The sequence below is a fragment of the Achroia grisella genome, unplaced genomic scaffold (genome assembly GCF_030625045.1).
Source record: "Achroia grisella isolate CSIRO2021 unplaced genomic scaffold, CSIRO_AGI_Agris_v1 utg841, whole genome shotgun sequence".
Classification (NCBI taxonomy): Eukaryota; Metazoa; Arthropoda; class Insecta; order Lepidoptera; family Pyralidae; genus Achroia; species Achroia grisella.
The window spans coordinates 3,592,902-3,616,596 of NW_026713039.1; the positions used below are offsets into that span (position 1 = coordinate 3,592,902).

The following is a 23,695-nucleotide window of genomic DNA, read 5'->3' on the forward strand; positions in this document are numbered from 1 at the left end:
TCGATCAGAGGGGAGCCAATAAACTCACGGCCCACCTGATGGTTACTGCTTGTAACCGTCACATATATATACAATTACTATACATGAACAGTACTACAAACAACATATGTCATATAGGCATGGCTCATGCGTTGCTAGTCTAAAGGACTAAAGATGTTATGGCTTTTATCTTGTAATTTGACTACACTATTACTAATTTGCACTTTACAACAGAAACACAGCTTACAAAGCAAAGTGAATTAGGTGAGACTACACCTTCACTTGTCAAGCAGCTTGCTTTGTAAGCTGTATTTTCGGCTGTAGGGTCCAGAAAAGTCATGTAAATTATAAGTTAATTGCCATAACATCTAAATCCTCTGGAATTTAGGTATGAGAGGTATTCTAGAGGACTTAGATGTGACATAATCAGCTAGGGTTCAAAATAGCAGACGACTGTTTGCAAATTCTATAAATTCTACACAAATTTCAGATAGTTTAGTAATAAATATAATAAATTAGCCCTAATTACTTCTGTTTGACCTATAGACTGATAATTTGACATATTTTATCAAAATGAAGCGCATATGTTAAAATTAGCTGATCCCCCGTTGTCATAGCAACGCCCTCTCAGTAGGGTTGCCAAAATCGCGTCTAACAACGCAATTATAATTAACTATGGCATTATGTTTGTGCCGGCCCTATCATTACATTCACAGTGCGACCCCCACTAATCAAATTATTATTGTGTTTATTCTATTGATATTAGATTAATCTGATTTATCTTAATATATTTATAAAGTTTTGATTTGTCAATTTTTAACATCAGTCCTATGCGAGTAAATTAAGTGTTTTTACTCTGAAACAAATTTGACTTTCGTACAAACCGATTAATATGAAAGTTTTAAACTTATTCTCCCGTTTAAAAGACGATTTATATTCGTAATATAAAACAAATTCACCCGTCACGTTTGTGTATGTTCGTGAATCTCAAAATTGATTGAACTGATGCAGTTTTCAAGCATCAACAGACTGATTTCAGAGAAAAGATTATGGTTATATTTATGAGTATATCATTCACTAGCTGCTCGCTAAACTTTGCATTTACTATTTTATCATTATATTTCACTCAAATTACTATTATTATATATTTTTAAATTATGCATAAAAAATATATTAAATCAATAAAAAAACCTTACACACTACCATGTATTTTACACATACAAGCATATATACTCTTTTGTTTATTGTTAAAGTCTGTGGTCAAATTGAGAATAGATTAATATTGTTTAATATCTTTAATATTATTTTTATGTAGTCTTACTGTATGTTAAATTAATTATGGTCGAATTTCGACCACTTAGTATAAATAAAAAGTCAGAGGTCACAGCGAAGATATCTAGGACTCCAAAGTCCATGGCACCAAACATGGTATAATATGGATATCGATTTAAGAAAACACGAAAACGTACAATGATTATAATAAATATAATACATCAATACGAGACAAATATAGAAAATTAATTCGTCATACACAAAAACACTGCCAAGGTGTCCGTACGTTGAATTATTCAGTGTTTCGCGGAACAAGCGTGTCCATGTGGTTTGATAAAAAGCAATGTTTCGTATAATTTTACTGGTCCCCAAGAGGCTGCCGCAGATGAATTCCGTTGCCCCATTTTCTTGCTGTTGGATGTCCGAATATTTCCAATTTTATGTACACATATCGGGGTACCGAATGACAAATGAAATTTACAATGCCTCATAAAAACATATTGGGAAATATATATTAATAATCTTATTTACATATATTTACATGTAACATGGTAAGGTCGTGATGGAGTAAAATCTGTCTATGTGTTAAAGTGTAAAATAGAAACGGCAGGAGAAATGAAGGTGAAATCATGGGATATGTTATTAAAAGCTCTAGCCAGGATTTCAAGCGCATGAAATTTATAACCTATGTGTTATTCTGATGTATAAGTTATATTACTGTAAAGTTTCATCAAAATCTCTTCTAAATTTTTTCTGTCTTTTCAATTGTTTTTTTTTTTAGTTATATATATTATAGTACGCGGTAACCATCACCTATATAATGAAGAGTACTGCAGGCGTCACGTGGCATCGCTCCTACGTTGCCCCATTCCCTGGCCGGGGTTTCATATTTACTGAGCAAAGCCTATTAGGCAATAAACGATTACTTGAATGACGAGCGTGCATGGCAATAGTTGTTCAAGTACGGGATTTTCATTTAATGTTAGAAATAGACACCTATACAAATACCTATACATTGTAAATAAAATAGCTTTAAATAAAAAATCAATTGAGTTTCTTGCCAGTTCTTCTCAATTGGATCTATACACCGAACGGTAGGGAAAAAAAATATAATGTAAAAACTTGACGTTCATAAGCGGCTAAAATGTCCTACATGAATAAATGATTTTTGAATTTGAATTTGAAATAATAAATGAAGATTCGTCCCGCCCCAAGTACTATTTCTAAACGTTGTCATTATTGAATAACAAATACATATATCTCTGTTACAATATATTCTCTACTATTAGGGGCTATTTTCTCAGTTTTCTTTAAACAATATATGGACGCATATATCTTATTAATATTATAAACGCGAAAGTTTGTGAGTATGTATAGATGGATGGATGTTTGTTACTCTTTCACGCAAAAACTACTGAACGGATTTTGATGAAACTTTACAGTAATATAGCTTCTATATCACAATAACACATAGGCTATAAATTTCACGCTGGTAGCTGTCAGCTAGTATAAATTAAAATTAAAATGCGATACTGAATGAAATCAAATATTAATTAAGGAAGATCTTTATAAGTTATTATTATTACCAAGTGATTTCCTCCAATATTTTTTATCGATATAAAAACATCGATATATTTTTACATGCAAAAACAAAACTTACATCGGTATAAAACACAGTCGGCTTTGATAAAGACATTTCGCAGCTACCGAGCGGGCTTTCACCGACTGCAAAAAGTCGTATGCTGTTTTTGCCGACAGCTGGACATTTCGCTTGAATATTTGGCAGTATGACATTTTTCCCAATTCTACACGAGTTGTATCCTTTTTTTACATACAGACAATTTATTATGTGTTTTTAATAACTGGAGAATACAATATTTATGATCTTTATGTCATTTGGTAAGTATTCAATACTTACGGGTAACAAACATACATGTTAATTCGACAACTTTGAATGTTTCAGTGGTCTAGCGCTTTAGCCGCATTAGGTACTTCCAATAAATGCGGTTCGATTCCTCTAAGATTTTTAGAGCAAACTTTGTATTCTTTAGTATGATTTTTGTATTATACTGGGTATTTCCTAGTACTTGTATCAGGTGTTTAGTACGTACCCATAGCACGAACTCTGCTTAGATTTAAACTAGATGGCACTGTGTGACCTGTCCAGTCTTATTATTATATTTAAAATTATATAAATTATATAATATTTTTTATCTTAGTCATTACATAGTATAAAACAAAGTCGCTGTCTGTCCGTCCCTATGTATGTTTAAATCTTTAAAACTACGCAACGGATTTTGATATTGATTTTTAAATACATAGAGTCATTCACGAGGAAGGTTTATACATGTACACCCGTGCGAAGCTGGGGTGGGTAGCTAGTATACAATATAGGTAAAAGTAATAATTGCGTAAAAGCTGAGTGACTTCAGTGCCTATATATATTTAAAAATCGTTTATTTTTTATTATATATATACATAGTAAGTTTATTATATATGGACTTTCGTTTATTGAAATTTAATTATATTTTAATATATCCTATTTTGTATCAGTGTCTCTTGTAAATAACTAAAAAGTAATAATTATTTTACCTTCATTATTCTTTCAAGAAAAGGATGCAACAAATCTGTCACATAAAGTTAGTTGTGTAGTTAGTTCTACTTAGTCAGTCGTTACATATTAACCATTTAGCATTTTCAATCGTAATGAGCGCATACGCATAGAAATCACACCATTAATCTTATTGCGTTAGTCACTAGTGACGTTAGTACTCAACAAAAACATATATCGACATCGATCCTACATAAACCTACTTAGTAATGGCCAGGGTTGCCAACATTAAAGTATTTAGCATGGTACACAATCAAAAACGACGTATATTCATCAATTTGTCTCATTAAAACCGAGCGATTCCCCGTCCAATTCAAACGAGGATTACGATGGCCTGATCTGAGGTTCAAACCCTAGCTCCCCCCTTAAGTCCTTAGATTAAAGTCGTATCCGTCAGGCGGGAGTTGGCCTTCAGCCGCTCTATAAGTCCTTCCGCGGGTTTGTAGTGCCATCTGCACTCGCCGCCTATTGTCCGGTGAAGCTGTAAAGGCCAGCTGCGGCCAACAGAGAACTAAGACGTGTAGAAATACAAATATCCTGTAATTTATCTGCTTTAACCCTTTCTTCATCCTTATTTCACCATCCTCTGTTTTGCCTTACCCTTCAACAGAAACTATTTACAAAGCAATCTACTTCACGTTTAAAACATTCATTTTATTTTGACTGCTTTCTGTAAGTCAAAATCTCATAAAAACTCGTACAAGAAAATATACTTGTACTGTAAACCAAAAGTATTGTACCTATGATCCTCGTCCGCTTGCCATCCCTAATAATGGCTGTTAGGAATTCCTAATATACATTTCAAGTAGTTCTTTAGGTCTGAATAAAATTAGGTTTTTACACCACATGACTTTCCACCGTCGTATATAAGAAACATTACAGTATGAGAAAAGTGGACATTTTCGTTGATTTTCTTCAAACTGTTCTTTTAAATACTCTGATACTATGACTGGTTTTATTTGTTACTCAAGTTATTATTTATTTATTAACTTTTGTCAATTTTGCTATTTGGCAGTGAATACATCACACAAAGTATTGAAAAATATAATGCTGAACATCATTTATTTAAAAGAGCAACACGCAAGTTTATTTTCGTTCCTCTTGTGATGAGTTTGTTTTCCGAATGAATGGTATAATAAATATACTATTCAAAAGTGCTTATATCAAGTTTAGTAGAATAAGGATTGACTGAATAAAGACTTTACAGCGTACAGTCACTCTGTACCAAATTATCTGTGTGGACATCTCTGTCTGGTGATAGAGTTAGTTGGCGGCTGAAATGCAGCTATTTTAGGTTGCTTTGAGAGATGTACGAAACATATCAACACAAATACATTAAAATTCATTGAAAATTAATTTACTTTAACTCACACAAAGAGTCATCAGGTATACCTTTGGATACTTCTGCCTCACCTATTTTAGCCACCAAATAGCTTGCTTTGTAACATAATAAAATTACAAGATATCATAATTTACAATAAAATTATAAGCATCTTTTTTTTATTGAGTGGTTTGGGCTATTGAAAGGTGCTAAGACCTGTAACACTGCGATCTGTGTAGATCTATTGCCCTCGCCCTTATTCAAAGTTCGCTACCTTGACCCGTGAGGCACAAGAATTGAAGGATATTCTTTGAAGCGCTGGTTTTTAACTCCTCGGGATAGAGTATATACTTTCCAAAGGAGATATTTCGTTTATGAGTGGGCTATATATAACCATATAGGATATGTAGTAGTGTTTCCTCTTTTGCTCGGCAAAATTTGCAGACTGATTTTAAGCTAAGGCCTAATTTTGGTTTGTTTATTAAATTTGCAGTATTCAGTGAGGAGGCCCTAGTCATGATGCATATTGTTTTTACTCAATAGTAGTAGTCTATTGGAGTATTGATTCGAGTAGCCTATTATTACGACTTTTGAATATACTGATCCTGGCATATTATTATTGCTATTGATTCAGTGCTTCCCGTTTTGTTATTATTTTAAGATGTCCCGGTTTTAGGCAACGAACCACACCACATACGGGTTTAGGGCCCTGTTGGGCAGTTTTTGCCCCTAACTTTGCCAGTTAGTCAGCATTTTCGTTGCCTTCAATGTTTGAGGGCACCGCGACCCATCTCAATGTTATACCCTTACATTTATTTACCTTAGTACATAAGCATGACATGTTAGTTCTTTGGAATGGCAACGCTAGAGCGATACCACGGTCACATGATGACGTGACATAAAAAACTATGTAATAATCATTAGTGTGTTAGTTTTGAGAAATATGTGAATTAATTACCACAGATAGATACATATATTATCTCTGTCAACGAGGAATGCTATTACAACCGCCGTAGCATGCATACGTTGCGTTTTTCTCATAAAAACTGACTAAACTAGAATGCAAGCAGGCATGAAGCGAAAGTGTATTTTATATACAGTTTAATTTATTACTATTTTCTAAAGTTTACTCATCTTCTGTAAAATAGTGTATCTGTTGATACATCGTTGTACTTTCGAGTGAACCTACTGGTATAATATATAACCACAGATAAGATTACATAATATAGCTATCTCCTCTTTTGATACTGGCACATAATAAGGATATAATTTTTTCATGGAGTCGTCTTTTATTTTTGTTATGATTCCTAAAAATGATGTTGTAAATTGTTGATTGTAAATGTTCTTAAGAATATATTTGTAGTAAATTTATTTAAGAAATATTAATGTAGTCAGTTTGCAGTGCCGAAGTTTACCTATCCTGTCTTTTTAATTATATATTCCCGTTGGTCGGTCAGTTGATCAATCAGTCATATGTCAGTAACTTAGGAGATCCTCCTCAGATCCTTCCTACCAATCTCCTCTTCATAGCTATATCATTCTTTTATTAATTCTTCCTTCTTAACACATTCATTCTTTGTTTTCTTTTATAATCGAAATGAAACGATTTATTTTTTTGCATAGACTCGGTAAATAGTAACGGTTATATTTTTGTGTTTATCAAACAACATTTCAAAGTAAGGTGTTTTTAATTAATATAGAATAGTGTACCCAATTGAGAGGATGATAGGATGAGCATGAAGTCAGATCAGTTAATCCGTAGTAGTGAATTCACTAGTAATAATTACTGGCACTGTGGTTTCCATTAGGATCTGATTTAGTGCAAATCTAATAATTGAACCACCAATTCTCGTTACTAATAATATCCTCATTTCTTTCTAGGAAGGTTTGACATCAACACAGGAGGCCATAAAACTGTAATGCATATTCTTAGTATATTTTATTTATGATTTCCGTGCCCTTACCATGTTAAACAGCAACTGTGACCACTTTCCATAGGCTTGGCCGATGGCATATTTACCATTTGGAAAGATATAAAAAGGTGGTGTATACAGTGAATGGTGACTATCTGACTGAGAAACTGTTTTAGATGGACACTCGACTATTGACTCGGGTCTAAAAGTGCTATAGAGACTTCTTTGCTACTTTTTTATAATTTAAATAGATATTCAAATTTATAATAATATTGTAATAGTAAAAATAGTAGGCTGAAAAGACCTTAATTTAATAAGATAAGATGCTAGAATGACTATGAAGACGGACATAGGCTATCTCATATATCAAAAAATAATTTCAATGGGGATGATGAAATAAGAGATTTGTACACATAAAGTAGCGCCTAACAGGTATATTGTAACATAGAAAATACAAGGTATGAAGTATATAATACCTGCAGATTGATATTGCATGGGTGGTGATGATGATGTGGCGAATTTTGCTTTATTAAAAATATATACAATTTTTTTACATACTTACGTACTTTAATGAGTGCAAAACTTAACTTGCCCATATTTCACTAGGTATATTTAAATCCAACGTGGCAATTCGTTTCAATTTCGTGCATTGTATACTTTTAACCTATTTTAGGCGATCAAAACTATCAGTTAGCTAAATTAGGTATTTAAAGTCAGACTACCTTTAACTTTACCAAGCAAAGTGTTTTAAACATGTCCTTTAAATCGATTGACTTATACAATAAAATCCGTCCAATAAAAAAAAACATTTACCATAACTCTAAGTAAAGGAAAATGCAACAGCGTTAGTACATTTGAAAAAACGAAAAAAAAGAGTAAGAAGTGACTCCACATCATTCAGTGTCCGGTTGAAGCATGCGGTCTTGTACCGGCTACTGTTTTTTTTTAAACAACAGAACCGCTTTATGCGATATCGCGCATTGCATTAATATTAATATAATTTTTAATTAATTATTTATACTGGAAACAGATTGAGTCGTCCATAATGATTGATATTGTGTGATAGTTGCATCTTTTTCTACACTTATTTGCGACTCTTTGTTTTTTCTATTCGCGGTAAAGAAAGTGTTCAAATAAAATGGTAAGGTCTCTCGCGCATTAGACGATTATATATGTTACATAAAAGAATAATATTTGCAACTTCATTTATCTATTATTTAGTCTATGACTATAGTGAATCTGAGGAACTAATGAAGAGATTTTTGAATGCCAACCTATGACTAAAGAATTTAAACCAAATTTAAATTCTTTAGTCATAGAAATAATGCAGTATGACTTTTGATAATATTTAAACAGTGAGTTTATCTTCATAAATGATGTTAAGATTGCGACTATAAATTAATATTTCTCAATTAGATATTTCTCAACTACATATAGTACATTAATATGAATGTACTATATGTAGTTGTACATAACTAGAATGTACAGTTATATAGTACATTCATATGAATGTACTATATGTAGTTGACAAATATTAATTATATTTTATAGTATGTACGAATTTTATATTCATTTGAGGTTGCTATTCAATATAATTGTTTAAAATATTCAATTGTGTTTCTTGCCGGTTCTTCGTGTAGTAGATTTTAACGTACAAATATCATTGCGATAATAAGGAAATTTGGTTATAAATAAAATTTAAGTAAATATTATTATACATTAAATAGATACATACATCTTGTTGATTATGTATTTAAAATTTTATAATTCTAAAGGATTCAAATTACAAATAAATAAATAATAATAAATACTAGGAGTGTGTCGTCATGTGAGATGGGCTCTAATTATATTTAAAAATCGAACGTTTCCAAGAATATGCGATTTACACACAAACGTAACGAATTTTACTTTGTTAAGATTCCAAGTGATTTTCACTTTTCAATTGGAGCCGTATCTGTATTTTGTAAAAGTTCTTTTTTGTATGAAATACATTTTAGTGAATATCGAGAATATTAATTATTATATTTGTTTTTTTTTTGAACAGATAAATTATAAAAATACTGGCCAGTTTTTAAAAATTCTTTGACCTACAGAACAGTAGATGAAATAGAATCGAATGAAAACTCTTTTTATAAAAAAAGTGGATACGTTAATATATAAATATTTATATACGCTTTATAAACTTTGAATTAATCTATACTAACATATTATAAAAAGGTAAAGTTCGTACGTTTGGATGTTCAGAATAATCTCCGGCATTATTGATCCTATTTTGAAGGTCATTTTAGTCTTATCTAGCACATTTATCGAGGAAGACCGTACACTATATTATACATTAACATATTCATAGACAAAGCACTAAGTTGCAGGAACTGGGAACAAGTTGGTATTTTTAGCAAGTTTATTTTGTTTATCTCAGTCATTTATACTCGTATATGTAATTATATGAGTAATTTATTGAATTTTTACCAAAGTTATACATTGATAGATTATATATACTTTATATTTATATTTTGTCGCATTTTATTTATCATTTATTATATTTGCACCGCTAACATCTATTCTCTGCACCACCTATGGTTGACTGGTAGAAAATGCCGCATGGTGTTAAGTCCGCCAAATGTACTTTACTATATTATGTGCATTGAAGTTAAGTAAATAAAATAAAATAAATATACTGTAAAAAAGTACGTCAGTCTCACCTATTTCAGTCGCTAAGCAGCTTGGTTTATAAGAAGTTTTCGATTGTATGGTCAATTAAGCAGTGAAATTATGGAATAAGAGGCATGACCTCTTAGTACTCTGTAATGGCAACGTATGAGTGATATCACAAGTGTCTTATGATAACGTGATGTCATAGTGATGTTCATGTATATATGCGATGATTACCATACCATACAGTCGTAAGCTTGTATGCCATTCAAATTACATGATAAAAAAATCACTAGTAGAAAATAAAAATTCCTAACTCAACCCATTTCTATTCCTAATTCATAGAGCGGGAGTCTGTTTTTATTGTTTGTAAAGTATGTATACACCAACTATAGGATCACATAGTGAACTTCACCGAAGCGCGTTAGCAACAAAGTAAGATAGTTTTTATTGCAAAAATCATTGGAACATACAAAAACTGAAATGCTTTGTGTTACGAACCGCGATTACCAATTAAACTTAATTTTATTACGTATTGTTTCATTAAAAGCTTGTAAATAAATTTTAATAACTAATTAAAGACTTATAGTTATTTTTATAAAAGAGAGACTCTTTAATACAAGTTTCTATACCTTACACTTTACTCTACAAGACAATATATGTAGATAATATTTATCCCCCGAAGAATTATTTTCAGTTTTTGTTTTAGAGTATATTTAACCACAATCTATGTGAGGCATATATAATAAAATATGTATCTTAATATGTTAAATAAAAAGACTTGTAGTACTTTTTAAACTTAATAATTAATATTCCATACTTAATAAAATATCTGTCTATATCTAAAGAGCCGAAAACGCCATATGTTTGTTTACAAATGGCTTCATCATATAGTTTCTTATCTTAAGCATATACAAATAAATACAAAGAAACTGTCCATAAAATTCTTTATTCAAAAATTTAACAACATTTTTTTTATCTTGTTCTGGCTCCGGTGATTTGTGTAACAAATTTTATTTAAAAGAGATTGAATAAAATTTTTGAATTTGGAATTCGTGTGAAAAATCTACACTACGTTCTGTAACAGTTGGCACCGCCGTTAAAATATAATTGTAAGAAAAATTTATCTATGCAACAACCTATAATAGTTTTAGAAAAGACAGGGATTCACAGGTTCACACAAAAATTGTTTTGTATTAATTGACGCGATCTTACAAAATTAATCTATGGAAACTTTTTTTTTCTTTTAATCTATTTCGTTGCTAGTGACGCGCACCTGCATAGTGCATGAATTGGCCAGTCGTTTCCCGCGCATTTTATATACGTAAAGGATTTATTCTTGAAACGAACAGTCGTAACCAACAAATGCTAGTTTATCTCAAATTAATTATCCCATGTTGAATAAACCGCTTCTTTCATATGGCGAAATAGTTTTCCAAGTTCTCGATGTTATTCGTACCATGCTGGCCATTCGCTTTGTGCTCGCCGCCTGGTTGCGAATACCACGCATGCGCGGACGTGCATATTTGTACCTTGACGGATGACGCAGGTGATCTCAGCTTTGTTACATAGACCATTGTTTTTTTTTAATACAGTAACAGGCTCAAGACCTGCAATTGATAATGCCAAAGTCATGAAGGGTTATATATTTAAGTTGATGTTTATTATTTGAAACTAGTAACTATAACAAGACTATTATCTGTTTTTAAATGTAATTACACTGTTTATAAATTGTGTGAATACGATTTTTAACCGACTTCAAAATGGAAGAGATGTATACCATATAGTAGTCAACACTGAACCGGTATGACTTTATATTTTGCAATTGATGGGCTTTATAGGGTGTATTATTTTTGTTACGATGTTTAAGACTTTATTGTACAAAAAATACATCTTTTTATTTAAAATAATTGAAATTAGTATCTATTTATTAATCAAAAATACTTAAATAAATGAATAAAACTACACAACTCACACTAAGTAAACATAGTGTATATTATATTAAAGGAACCAAATAAATCATTAACATACTCAAATATAGTCTTTTTTATATACATACATAGACAAGCACCCAGCTATATGTTGAACTGTATACTAGAATCATAAACGGAATTGAAGCGGCGACCATCAGAAAATGAGTGAGACATGACCATTAAACCGCCGAGGTCAACATAACAAAGTAGCCTTACCATAGCAAAGAAGGCCTTTAAAAGTCCATGCGAAAATAAATATTAAAAAAAAATATTTTATTTGTACTACAAAAATACCGCAGGCAAAAAAAATGCATTACGTGACCGACAATACGAAAAGAGGAAATAATTTGTGGTCACAGTATCTACCATATGTCGCGACTGTTGCACAAAAATATATTTTTTTTTATTATTGCTACAAGAATTATTGTCCGTTTGTATATATTTTACTGTTGTTTGTATCAAACAAATCCCTATTACTATTAAAATTTGTTAACTTTATGAGAATGTATAATATTCTGATAGTTTCCTTCCTTTCCCACTTCATTACGTTACTTGTCGCCTGATTGGCAAGTGATATACATCTCATATATTATATTATATATATAAAAATTGCCTGTAATATAAATTAGAGAAATAATCGCATAAGCAATCGTAGGTGGCACAAGAATAGACTAGAGAAATGAGAAAAAACGTAGTAATATTAATATTAAAAATATATAATAATTAACATATACCCACTACTTACTAATTATATTACTTACAACTGGTAGCTACTTCATACTAATATAATGCCCACTTTGTATATAATTAAGTTTTTTACTCTGTTTAAAAGTGCAATAAAGAATATATATATATATATATTCAAGAGTATATTTACCTGTCTTTTATCTTTTCTTGCTCAAAGGATCTTGACGAATTTTTACAAGAAGGTAAATTGTATAACAAGCATGTACATATATCTTTTATCTCAAAAATAATAAACAAATTCGTTGGTAATAACCGGTAAGAACATAAAGCAAAACCACAACATCAGAGCAGAGGTATGGCCACGTAACTACTTATTACAAAATGGAAACCCCTCTAACATTACACAAAGTATGTTCTTGCAACATTTCCACATTATATATTTTCAGTAATATTACCAAACTATACAAATACAATAGTTTGTTACAATAGTAAAAAAAATACTTGCCAAGGCTCAAAAAAATAAGCCGTTGTAAATATTAAAACGTATGTATTGACAATACAAATCATCATTTCGTTCGACGGAGCGTAGCAATATTTTGATGAACAATACATTATTGTGAACTTAAATTTTGGTACCTACCTACTGCATTTTTTATTCAATGACACATAGTTTAATAAAAATATATAGGAAATGTACACACGGTAACTAAAATCGGTTTCCATATCGTAAGTTTTTTTTTTTTATTTTATACCACGTAGGTGGCAAACTAGCATACGGCCCATCTGATGGTAAACGGTTACCGCAGCCTATGGACGCCTGAAACACCAGGGGCGTCATATACGCGTTGCCGACCCTTAAGAAACCTTAATATACGATTCGTGAAGAACCACATGCTATATCTCTCGAGAAAACCTCGACAGGTAGTTCATTCCACAATCTAAGTGTACGCGGGAGGAAGCTCCTCTGGAACCGCACTGTCCGAACCACTTTGGTTCCAGCGTGTGGGAATGAATTACCTGTCTATGGCGAGCGGTGCGATGGTAAAAGGTAGCTGTAGGCATCATGTCAAACAATTCATCAGAACACAGTCCGTTGAATATACGGTAGAACACACAAAGTAAGTAAGTGACGAACTCCCTCGTGTGTAGCCAGAAATGTCTTTTGTCTGTATATATAAAATTCTCGTGTCACATTATTAGTTGCAATACTTCTCCGGAAAGGCTTAACCGAAATTTTATACAGAACTAGCTTTTGCCCGTGGATTCGCTCGCATTAATTTATCCATTAGGGGTGGAATTTATCAAAATCCTGTCTTAGGGGATGCCTACGTCATAGTAGCTATATGCATGCAAATGCATCTCAGCCCGATCAGTTTAAAATTAAAAAAGTTTCATATAAACTTTCATCCCCTATTTTATCCCCTTGGGGGTAGAATTAATCAAAATTATTTCTTAGCGGAAGCCTACGTCATAATATTTACCTGCATACCAAATTTCAACCCGATCCGTCCAGTGGTTTGGGCTGTGCGTTGATAGATCACTGCGTCAGTCGCCTTTGAGTTATATATATTTAGATAGAATATAAAATCATTTATTCAAATGAACTTGAAGCACTTTTGAGTAGTCATGTCATTTTTTTTAATATACCGCTCATTCGGAAAGAAGAATGAGAAAGAACTTGTGTGTTGCTTTTTTGCTGTATAAGCATAGAGTAGGTACCTATACAAAGAGTCATTAGGTCTGAGATACAGGTGATCTATTTCAAAAGAACGTTTGTCGTGTCAGCTAGTTTATTTATCTCACTAATATTAAAAACGTGGAAGTTTGTGTGTATGGATGTATGGATGGATGTTTATTTAGACTTTCACGGAAAAAGTACTGAATGCATTTTATTGAAACTTTATAATATTATAGCTCATACATCAGAATAACATATGGGCTAAAAAAGTCACGCAAGTAAAACCGCAGGTACAGCTAGTATTTTACATTTATGTCACTTCCTCATGGTTTAAAATTTAATTGAATTTATTCAACCATTGGTGAAAATGTGACAAACATACACACTTTCGCATTTATAATATTATAAAGTAATATAAACCCACAACAAAAAATAGAAAAACGTGTCTATAAAACCCGAGCTACTGAGCTAAGTGAGTGAATTGAATTCAAATACCAATACAATACAAAATACAATGGGTTAGGTACGCCGGGTTAAGTTATATCGCGCCCTCTGACCCGACTAATCGGAGTGGGGTGAAATTGTAGGTGGGGATTAGGGATGTACAGAATTAACCTACGTACAATTTATCGACATCGATATAATCACTATGAAATATTTAAATATCCAATGTCGACAACCATTATCCATTGTCTAGGATATAGTAATCGTGTCAATAATATATGTTATATTTCAATATAAAATATAGTCTGTGTTATTCTGATACATAAACTATATTACTGTAAAGTTTCATCAAAATCCGTTCAGTAGATTTACGTGAAATAGTAGCAAACATCCATAGTTACAAACTTTTGCATTTATAATATTATTATGATATTATACTGTATATATATTACTACAGTACAATATACTGTAACGCAATAACATATAACTCAACTCAGTGCACCATAATAAATTGAGATTGAACTGCAAACTGTAGTAATTATAACAGGTGTCAATATGATCACTACTTGCTGGACTGGTAATATTAAACACTGCTGATAAAGCGATCACTTGTTTAATATGATGTGAGTTGTCAAGGTGACTGACTTGAAATATGCTGAGAGTTATTAGCGCCTGTAGATATTGTAGATATACATGCGCTCAGTTGATTAACTTGACGTTTATGTTTCAAATATATTATAAACTAGCTGTACTCGCGAATTCGTCCGCGTGGAATTTAACTTTATTTTACTAAAATTAGCCTAAGTTACTCCTTATTACATCAGCTACCTGCCAAAAAAGTGCCGTCAAAATTGGTCCAACCATTTCAGAATTAGCCGGAACAAACAGACAAACAGACAGTCAGACAAAAATAGTAAAAATTGTTATTTTGGTGTATGTACTGTATGTATGTATTTCAGTTTATTACCTAAATTATATTATTGTCTTAACTTTGAAAATTATCGTCACGGACTACACTTTACAATTAAAAAACATAGATTAGAATGACTAATGTAAATAATTGAGGATTTTTTTATTTACAAAAATTGATACAAATAGAAGTAAATGTAAAGGTATACAACATAATGTAGTGTTACAAAGACAATAAGTATTTTTTAAATATATAACAGCAAGAATATAATATATACAATAAATAGGAAGACCAATAATTTTATTGTAAAAATATTTATGTGGTTATTAATACAACCAACAATAAAATACCCCATGTATTGTATATTGAGGTACATATGTTGAGGTATCTAAATATTCTTACATAATAATATAGAGTTTACAGTTTATTTTAAACATATATCAATACTTATAATAATAAAAAAATCAAATTACTAAAATAATACTAATTAAATATTTTTAGCGATACCTACATTTTATCGACAGCGTCGCATCCCTACCGCCCAATAACGGTGAAGTAACGGCGAGTCACCCCATAGCCCCTCCTACAACCACGCTACCCTATGTACTAACCAACACCCCCGGCGTTGCGTGGGATGATACATACAATGACACAGCATTTTAATAACGGTTTTCGTTCTATTTTAAAATAATTATACATCCATGTTTCATTATTTTGTTAATGATTAATAATGTTATTATTGAAATATATTTCTTTGACAACAGACTTTAAAAAAGAGGAAAATATGATTTAAATATTTTATACATAAGATATTTAGTAGTTAGAGATATTGACTTTGATTATTTAGAAGGTGAAAATTTAGGGAAAATTTTGTTCAAAAGATAAAAAAAATGTTAGGGGTGGGTCGATTATCCCTACTTAGGGGTATAAAAATATATAGTAGCCGATTCTCAGACTTACTGAATATGCATATAAAATTTCATAAAAGTCGGTCAAGCCGTTTCGGAGGAGTATGGTAACTGACATTGTGACGCGAGAATTTTATATATACGATACATGAAGCAATATTTTGACAATGAAGTTAATTATGGTCTAATTTCGACCACTAACCGTCCATTAGTTCGTATAAATTCCCCATTTCGCAGAGACTAATTCCATCCTATTTGTTCCAGGTGAAGATATGGTTCCAGAACCGGAGGAGCAAGTACAAAAAGATGATGAAGGCTGCACAAGTGGGGGCACCACCCCCCAGCCTCGGTCTACCCCCAGGCAGCCCCCCTAACAATAACCAATTACTACATGGCAAGTATATTATTACATATAGTCCCAAGTTTGATATTAAAAATTAATCTATTATTAAAAACAGTACAAATTAACCTATATTAGTAAAGATGTATAATATTAATTTGAAAAAAATACGATCTGAGTTTATTGTTAGTTCTTCTCATCTCGAAATCATTCCGAACCGATCCGACGGTAGATTTGAGATATCATAAGAGTCTGCAATAGACCTATATGAATGTTGAATTTTTTATAACACTACGACTGATTTACTCTTATATAGTTCTCAACCAGTTGTTTGTATATTTAATATTTTCTCTATTTAAGTATTTCATTGAATAAGCGTTATTGGGTAGTTTGTAGTCACAAACTTAAACTTAGAAATGTAAAATAACAACTAAATTATTTAAAAGAGCAACACGAAAGTTTCTCGCTTCTGTTACACGCTCATTCCTCTTATGATAAGAAAGATTTACGAATGAGCGGTATTGAAAAAAAATTATTGAAAAAAAAAATGTGATGACTATTCAAAAGTGCTTCAATGTAAGTTTATTTGAATAAATTATTTTCTATTCTATTCTATAATCTTTATGTTTACACATGGTGACGGCCTCAGTGGTCTAGCGGTTTAGCACACCGCTTTACTTCCGACGGTTGCGGGTTTGATTCCTCGCACGGTACAAACATTTGTATTCGTGAGTATGATTGTGTGTATCGGTCCAGGTGTTTTCTATATATATTATGTATGTATTTAAAAAAATGTATCTACGTATTTATATCAGTTGGCTAGTACCCATAACACAAGCTCTACTTACTTTGGGATTAGATAGCTAGATAAACAGATTATGTTTTTCAAATTTACATAATATCTTTTTAAATTATAGCCTATGTCTTATTCTTATGTATAAGCTATATTACTATAAAGTTTCATTAAAATCCGTTAAATAGTTTTTGTGTGAAAAACAAACACCCATCCATCCATACTCACAAACTTTCACGTTTATAATATTAGTAAGATGTTTAATAAATACGATAGTTTAAAAACAAATATCTACATAGTAATAATATTTCTAAACTAACTTTATTGTTAACAGGAGGCGGCGGCAGTTCCAGTGGTTCTCAACATTCGCCGTCGGCGTACCAGAGTGGGGGCCCAACGCAGGCCCACTCGCCCACGCCGAGTTCCACGCCCGTCTCGGAGCTGTCCCCCGGTCTCTCCCCAACTGGGACGCCATGGGACGTGAAGCAACCGCCACAGCCGTCCTGGGACGTAAAGGTCGGATATGTAAGAAATTTTAAGCACATTGTCTCATATAACTGTATATACATACATATTTTATAAATGTAACTGTTTACTGTATGTAATAGGAGTTATATAAGAAAAACTATCAGAGGAACTCAATTTACGTCTATTTATCTGTAAATAAAAAGCATATTTAAAAAAACATTTACGTTCATAAACGGCTAAAATGTCCTACATGAATAAATTATTTTTGATTTGATTTGATTTATCTCCTGTTATATAAATTTGAATATATATTATAAATTAAATATTAATTGAAGAACATCTAACTATCTGTTTTTCTTAACTGTAGTTATTTATAAAATAAAATTATATATAAAATTGGTGGTCGATTTAAAAAAATATCTCAGATACAAAAAGCTTAATCAAAATTTTCCAACATCAAATCCATACTATACTTTTTTATACTCTATGACAGCAGGAATGTCACGTATATCATTTAACTTAGATTATCAACTGAATCATTTTTGTTACAGCCAACAGCGGGTCGATCGCCGGACGGTACCTCGTGTGATGTGAAACCTCCTCATCAACAGTCCTGGGACCCCAGGGTCGGATATGTGAGTAAAATATTTTAATATGTTATGCTAAATGGAACGAATTTTGGATCATTGACAATTTCATTGTCATGAGAATAAATATACTCAGTAATGTAAAAAATACGAAGTTACGAGTAGTACTATAGTAGATGTATTTAAAAAAAAACTAATTGTATTTTATAAAATTATTATTAATATTTTAATATTTTCAATAGCAATTTATGAAATTCAGTGTATTTAAGAATTATAAAAATTACATTTCTAAAATCACTATGCATTATAAATGTACCTTATACTTTGAGAACCACTGACTCATAGATTCATTCAATAACTGCCTCGTGAGTTACTTAGTATGACCTAAATAAATAAAGACATATCGCCACGACTGTTATAACAGCTGGGGTACATAGAAGCATTGTCAACTGTCAAATGTTGAACGCAACACTTGATATGCCCACATTTCGCTCTGTATATTTGAATCCAAACATAATAGGAGGCAATCCCACCGCAATTTCTCGGATTAAACAACTAAAGCTTTATATATATTGTACCTATCTTAAGGGGGGTGAAATTTTATCGTAGGAGGGTTTTTACGCTCGCTCGGAGGGTGTAGAAGGGCCGACCAGTGAGGATGACCCCGCCAGAGGGCGCCCCATGCCTTGGATGCTAAAGGTAAGGACTTGGGTTAAAACTCGCTGAAGGAATGGTAAATGGTTCTAGATTAATTTTATTTATATCTATAGTAATGTTTGTTACTAGTATATAAATTTTTATTAAATACTAGTAAAATAATTTAAAAATAAATTGTTGTTGTAGTATATATGTCGATGTATGATATGTATGTATTTATATATTATTATCAATTATAATTATACACAGAAATCACCCAGACCAGTAATACAGTAAACTATTTTTGTAATAAGTTGATTAGCATTTGGATTATCAGCGTTTTTTAATGATTTAGAAACATTAGAAGAATTGCTACTGTAAACTCTTTTTGTAATAAGTTGATTAGCATTTGGATTATCAGCGTTTTTTATAGACTTAGAAGCATTAGGAGAATTTCTAATATAAACTCTTTTGTAATAACTTGATTAGCGTTTGGGTTATCAGTGTTTTTATGGGTTTAGAAGCATAAGAAGAAAAAAGCAGTTGGTCTCTATCTGATTTACATTTGCGTGTAATTGTCCCACTTGTTGCGTGTCAAAACAATATAAACATACATGTATACAACATTTCCTTTTACGATATTAGGATGGGAGGCGTGCCTGCCGCACCTATCGCTTAACTTGATTAATTTAATAATATTTAGGGCAGTGGAATTTTTCCTATTAAATGAAATCTCAATATCCTAACTTCTATGTCTACATACAAATGGGAAATTGTGTCCGTATATCGTTTAGCTTATTTGTGTTAAGTTTCCTTTTATAATAATTTTTCAGTGCACAAAAGAGTGTGATTATTATTATTGTACACTGATGCAAAGCCAAGACAGGTCACTAGTGTAGTATTACAAATATACCAGGGAGGATATAGGTTATATTGCCACATAAATTATATCTGGACAGAACGACCCTTATCATATAGGTGTACTTAAAAGAACGACCTATTTTCAGATCTACCGAATATTCCAAAAATGTATAATATACAAAATAATCGGTCAAGCTTCAAGTCAAGCTCGAATTCTTTCAAAACACGGAAGAATTCGAATACTGTCATAAAACTTTTTAAGGATTAAAATATATGTTATAATAACATTTATATTTGTATGTATGTTTAACCAAACATCATAAATTTTGAATAGAATTAAATACTTTATATGTAAGTATTAAATCATATCAAAATACATTTTTTTATCTAACTGTATTTAAGTGTATTTAATTTATTAACATATTCATTTTACCTATTATTCTAACTATTTATTGAACGAGAATCGAACCAGCAATTGGAAGAAAAAACTGATAAATTACAGAATCAATGTCGGCTATGAAGACACCACATAGGGTTAACTGACCTGACTTCCTGCTCATCCATTGGTGCCTGGTCATCTTAAACTGTCTGTACAGGCGATGCACCATTCAATTATAAAAAAAGAAAGAACTGGTGATTTGAACAAGGTTCTCCATTGTTTCAGGGTGCGCCACCCGGCCCCTGGGACGTGAAGGGTGCTCACGCGCACGCACTGCACCACCAGGGGGCGCCGCAGCCGCACCCGCCCTACGTGCCGCAGTACTCCTGGTACCAGACAGACCCCAACCCTGGACTCTTGACGTCAGTATACAAATGTAATCTAATTGTATATAATCAGTATCCCTAAAATTGTAGGTAGTAGGTATACCTTATTATAATCCAAAATGTAAAGTGAAAAAATTAAAATAATATAAACTCATTTAGTAGTATATACTAATCCTAAAATTTAAGTAGGTGCACGTATATAAAATTATAAGTAGGTATACCTTATTATAATTGTAGTAAAATTGAAATAATATAAACTCATTTTGCACCTACGACGTGCTGCTGAACTCCTGGTACCAGAAGAACACTAACACTATTTTTTAATTGCATATAATCAGTTTACTATCTCTAAAATTATAGAGGGTATATCTATAATATATCATATAATATAACCCTAAAATAATTACCAAAGTAGGTACAGTACAGGCAGGTACAGTTTTGTTACCAAGTACTCACAACTCACCTATTTTAGTCGATAAGCAGCTTGCTTTGCTGTATTTCGGTAGACGGAGATAAGGCGGTAAAATTACAGGCTCGACGTCATATTCCTCGAGAATAATAACGAATGAACAGTATCATGAGCGACACATGATATATATGCATAGTACTACGTCATGCTGTACTGTATATAGGGGACGTTTTCCACTTACCGTCGTGTGGAATGTCATTGCATTTTTTATTACATCAAAAATATATAATTTGTAATGAATTTGTGTTCAGAGCTATATCCTATTATCAAATTATTAGTAAGATTTTCGAAGTTATACATCTCATATCTATTCTCTCATTTAATGTTATTACTAAAATAGTAATGATTGGATACTTTTAAATTATATTTAAATCGACAACACAAAAGACACCAAAGCGCCTAAAAAGCCTAATCCCAATTATTCAAAATTCCCAAACGACATTAGATTAATAGAATTTCTTTTAAGAAATTATCGTAATTTTTTACATACCAATTTACCCTTAATTAATAATAAATACATTTTGACTTGTATATTTATAAAATATAATATCAAAATTAATACAAATTTTTTTTTGTTAACAGGGTATGGCCAGCAGTTTAACAGCCATTGCACAGGAGACATATAATGTTAATAAAGAATAAACCACATACGTAATATAATACTGGTTTAACTACAAACATTCAAACCTTGAAATTAGACTTTAAAGCTAAATCCTTAGAGTGGATTTTCCAAGTTTGTAAGCTTGAGTTAATTCAGTATTATACGAAATGTTCGAAATGTAAATTCACTTTTAAAAAGGCGAAACACAAAATGGCGCGCACAAATTGGCGCCAAATTTTCATGACGAAAGACATTGTATCGGCACAACCAACATTAATTTTAAGGAAATTATTTAATAGAATAAAAAGCATTGTACATTTTTATAATTAAAATAATGAATAGGACATAATTGTTTATAATTATTGTAAATGTTACATGATAAATGGGATATGGAAATCAGTAGTGTTCAGAAAAAGCATGCTTTTTTGCTGACTTTCTTTTCTGATTTCAACTGTTCAACTACATTACATCAGAGCACGTTTTAAATCAAACTAGCTAAAATCAAATGAAATATGTCTTGTGTCATTTTACTGAATAAAATGACGAAACTACTTTATTTCTTAAGCTATTTTTTTTAGTTTAATTGAGTTTCTTTTGTAACCAAGATTCCCGTACTGTACTTTTATACATTCATATATTTTCGAATATAATTATTAATGAACTCTTCTGTTTCAATAGCCATACAAAAAGTTATTTGATACAAATTTTATGATTTAAAAATGAATTTCCTAAAATGAAAATATTTTTTCTTTATATTCTAATGAGCATTTTCTTGAAGGAAATGTGTTTTAGCTTCTTATTGATTTTTGTTTATGACAATTGTTTTTATATTAATAGTATGTCAATGAACAAAAATAAAGACATTACAATTATATATAATATAAATAATTAGATAATTTGAATATCCATTTATTTTCTGTTCAATTTTTAAATTGGAAATTGTATTCATAAATGTAAGCTTTAATGAATAATAAATATTTTATTTATTTAGTTTAAATTAAATTTTAAAAAAACATACGGGAATGCAAACCAGTCTGTTGTGATAAATAATTTTAAGTTTTTTTTTCTTTAGGAACAAAAATTGTTTTTAATGAATGCTAAAATATTTATTGAGTTTTTTTTCTTACAAAAATTTGGAAGCATAATATTTTTAGCTATATTTTATTGTAATTGCAATCTGTTTTTTACCTGTAAAGATACTTATGGGCTATTGATGATAATATTTATACCTAATAAATTATTATACAGAACAATAATTTTATTATGCCGAATGGTATTTTTTTTAATATTATTATGAATGGACTAAAGTATCAAAACTAATAATCTATCGTGGGGTCTTTACGGGAAGTACATTTTGTAAATATATTTTGTAATATATAGAAAAATAAACTATAAATATAAATATAGGTAGATAGTGTAATTACTTTATAACTACAATGTATTATAAGGAAAACGGAATCTAAAAAAAGTGAATTAATTTCTTTTGTCAAATAAAAAGAGAAAAAGATATATTTTTGTGTTTTCTTTTAAAAATACCTATCTTTTATACTTGTGTAACACAGGGGTCAGCAACCTTTATCAACAACGGGACATTTTAAATTTATTGGCTGATACCACTAACTAAGTAATAACCTATTAATCATTTGCCAAACCTTATTTATAATGAACATTAGAATACATTTTTTTTGTTTTTTTATTAAGTAATATTTTCATTTACAATTTTAATACAAAATAAAAACTTTTTTCGGAAGGATTCGTCATTTTTAAGTGATTTCTTTTTAAAACAACTAACTAAGAATGACTTTGGCAATATATAAATATCCGTTG

The 23,695-nt window shown here is 31.0% G+C and overlaps 1 protein-coding gene across 6 annotated transcripts in view; it reads left to right on the forward strand.

Annotated features, from left to right (window-relative positions):
- The window catches only part of LOC131852242 (homeotic protein distal-less-like), a 114,677-nt gene extending 91,321 nt beyond the window's left edge, over positions 1-23,356 (forward strand). Inside the window, exons 4-9 of one of the 6 annotated variants that reach the window (XM_059202889.1) lie at positions 16,613-16,742; positions 17,816-18,006; positions 18,501-18,584; positions 19,146-19,235; positions 20,698-20,848; positions 21,850-23,356. In XM_059202889.1, the coding sequence (XP_059058872.1) occupies positions 16,613-16,742; positions 17,816-18,006; positions 18,501-18,584; positions 19,146-19,235; positions 20,698-20,848; positions 21,850-21,893 (690 nt within the window). In that variant the 3' untranslated portion in view covers positions 21,894-23,356. Of the gene's footprint in view, positions 1-16,612; positions 16,743-17,815; positions 18,007-18,500; positions 18,585-19,145; positions 19,236-20,697; positions 20,896-21,013; positions 21,040-21,849 lie in introns of those variants that run through there. The other 5 variants (XM_059202892.1, XM_059202890.1, XM_059202891.1 and 2 more) reach the window with 5 other exon arrangements.
- The last annotated feature ends 339 nt before the right edge of the window (positions 23,357-23,695 follow it).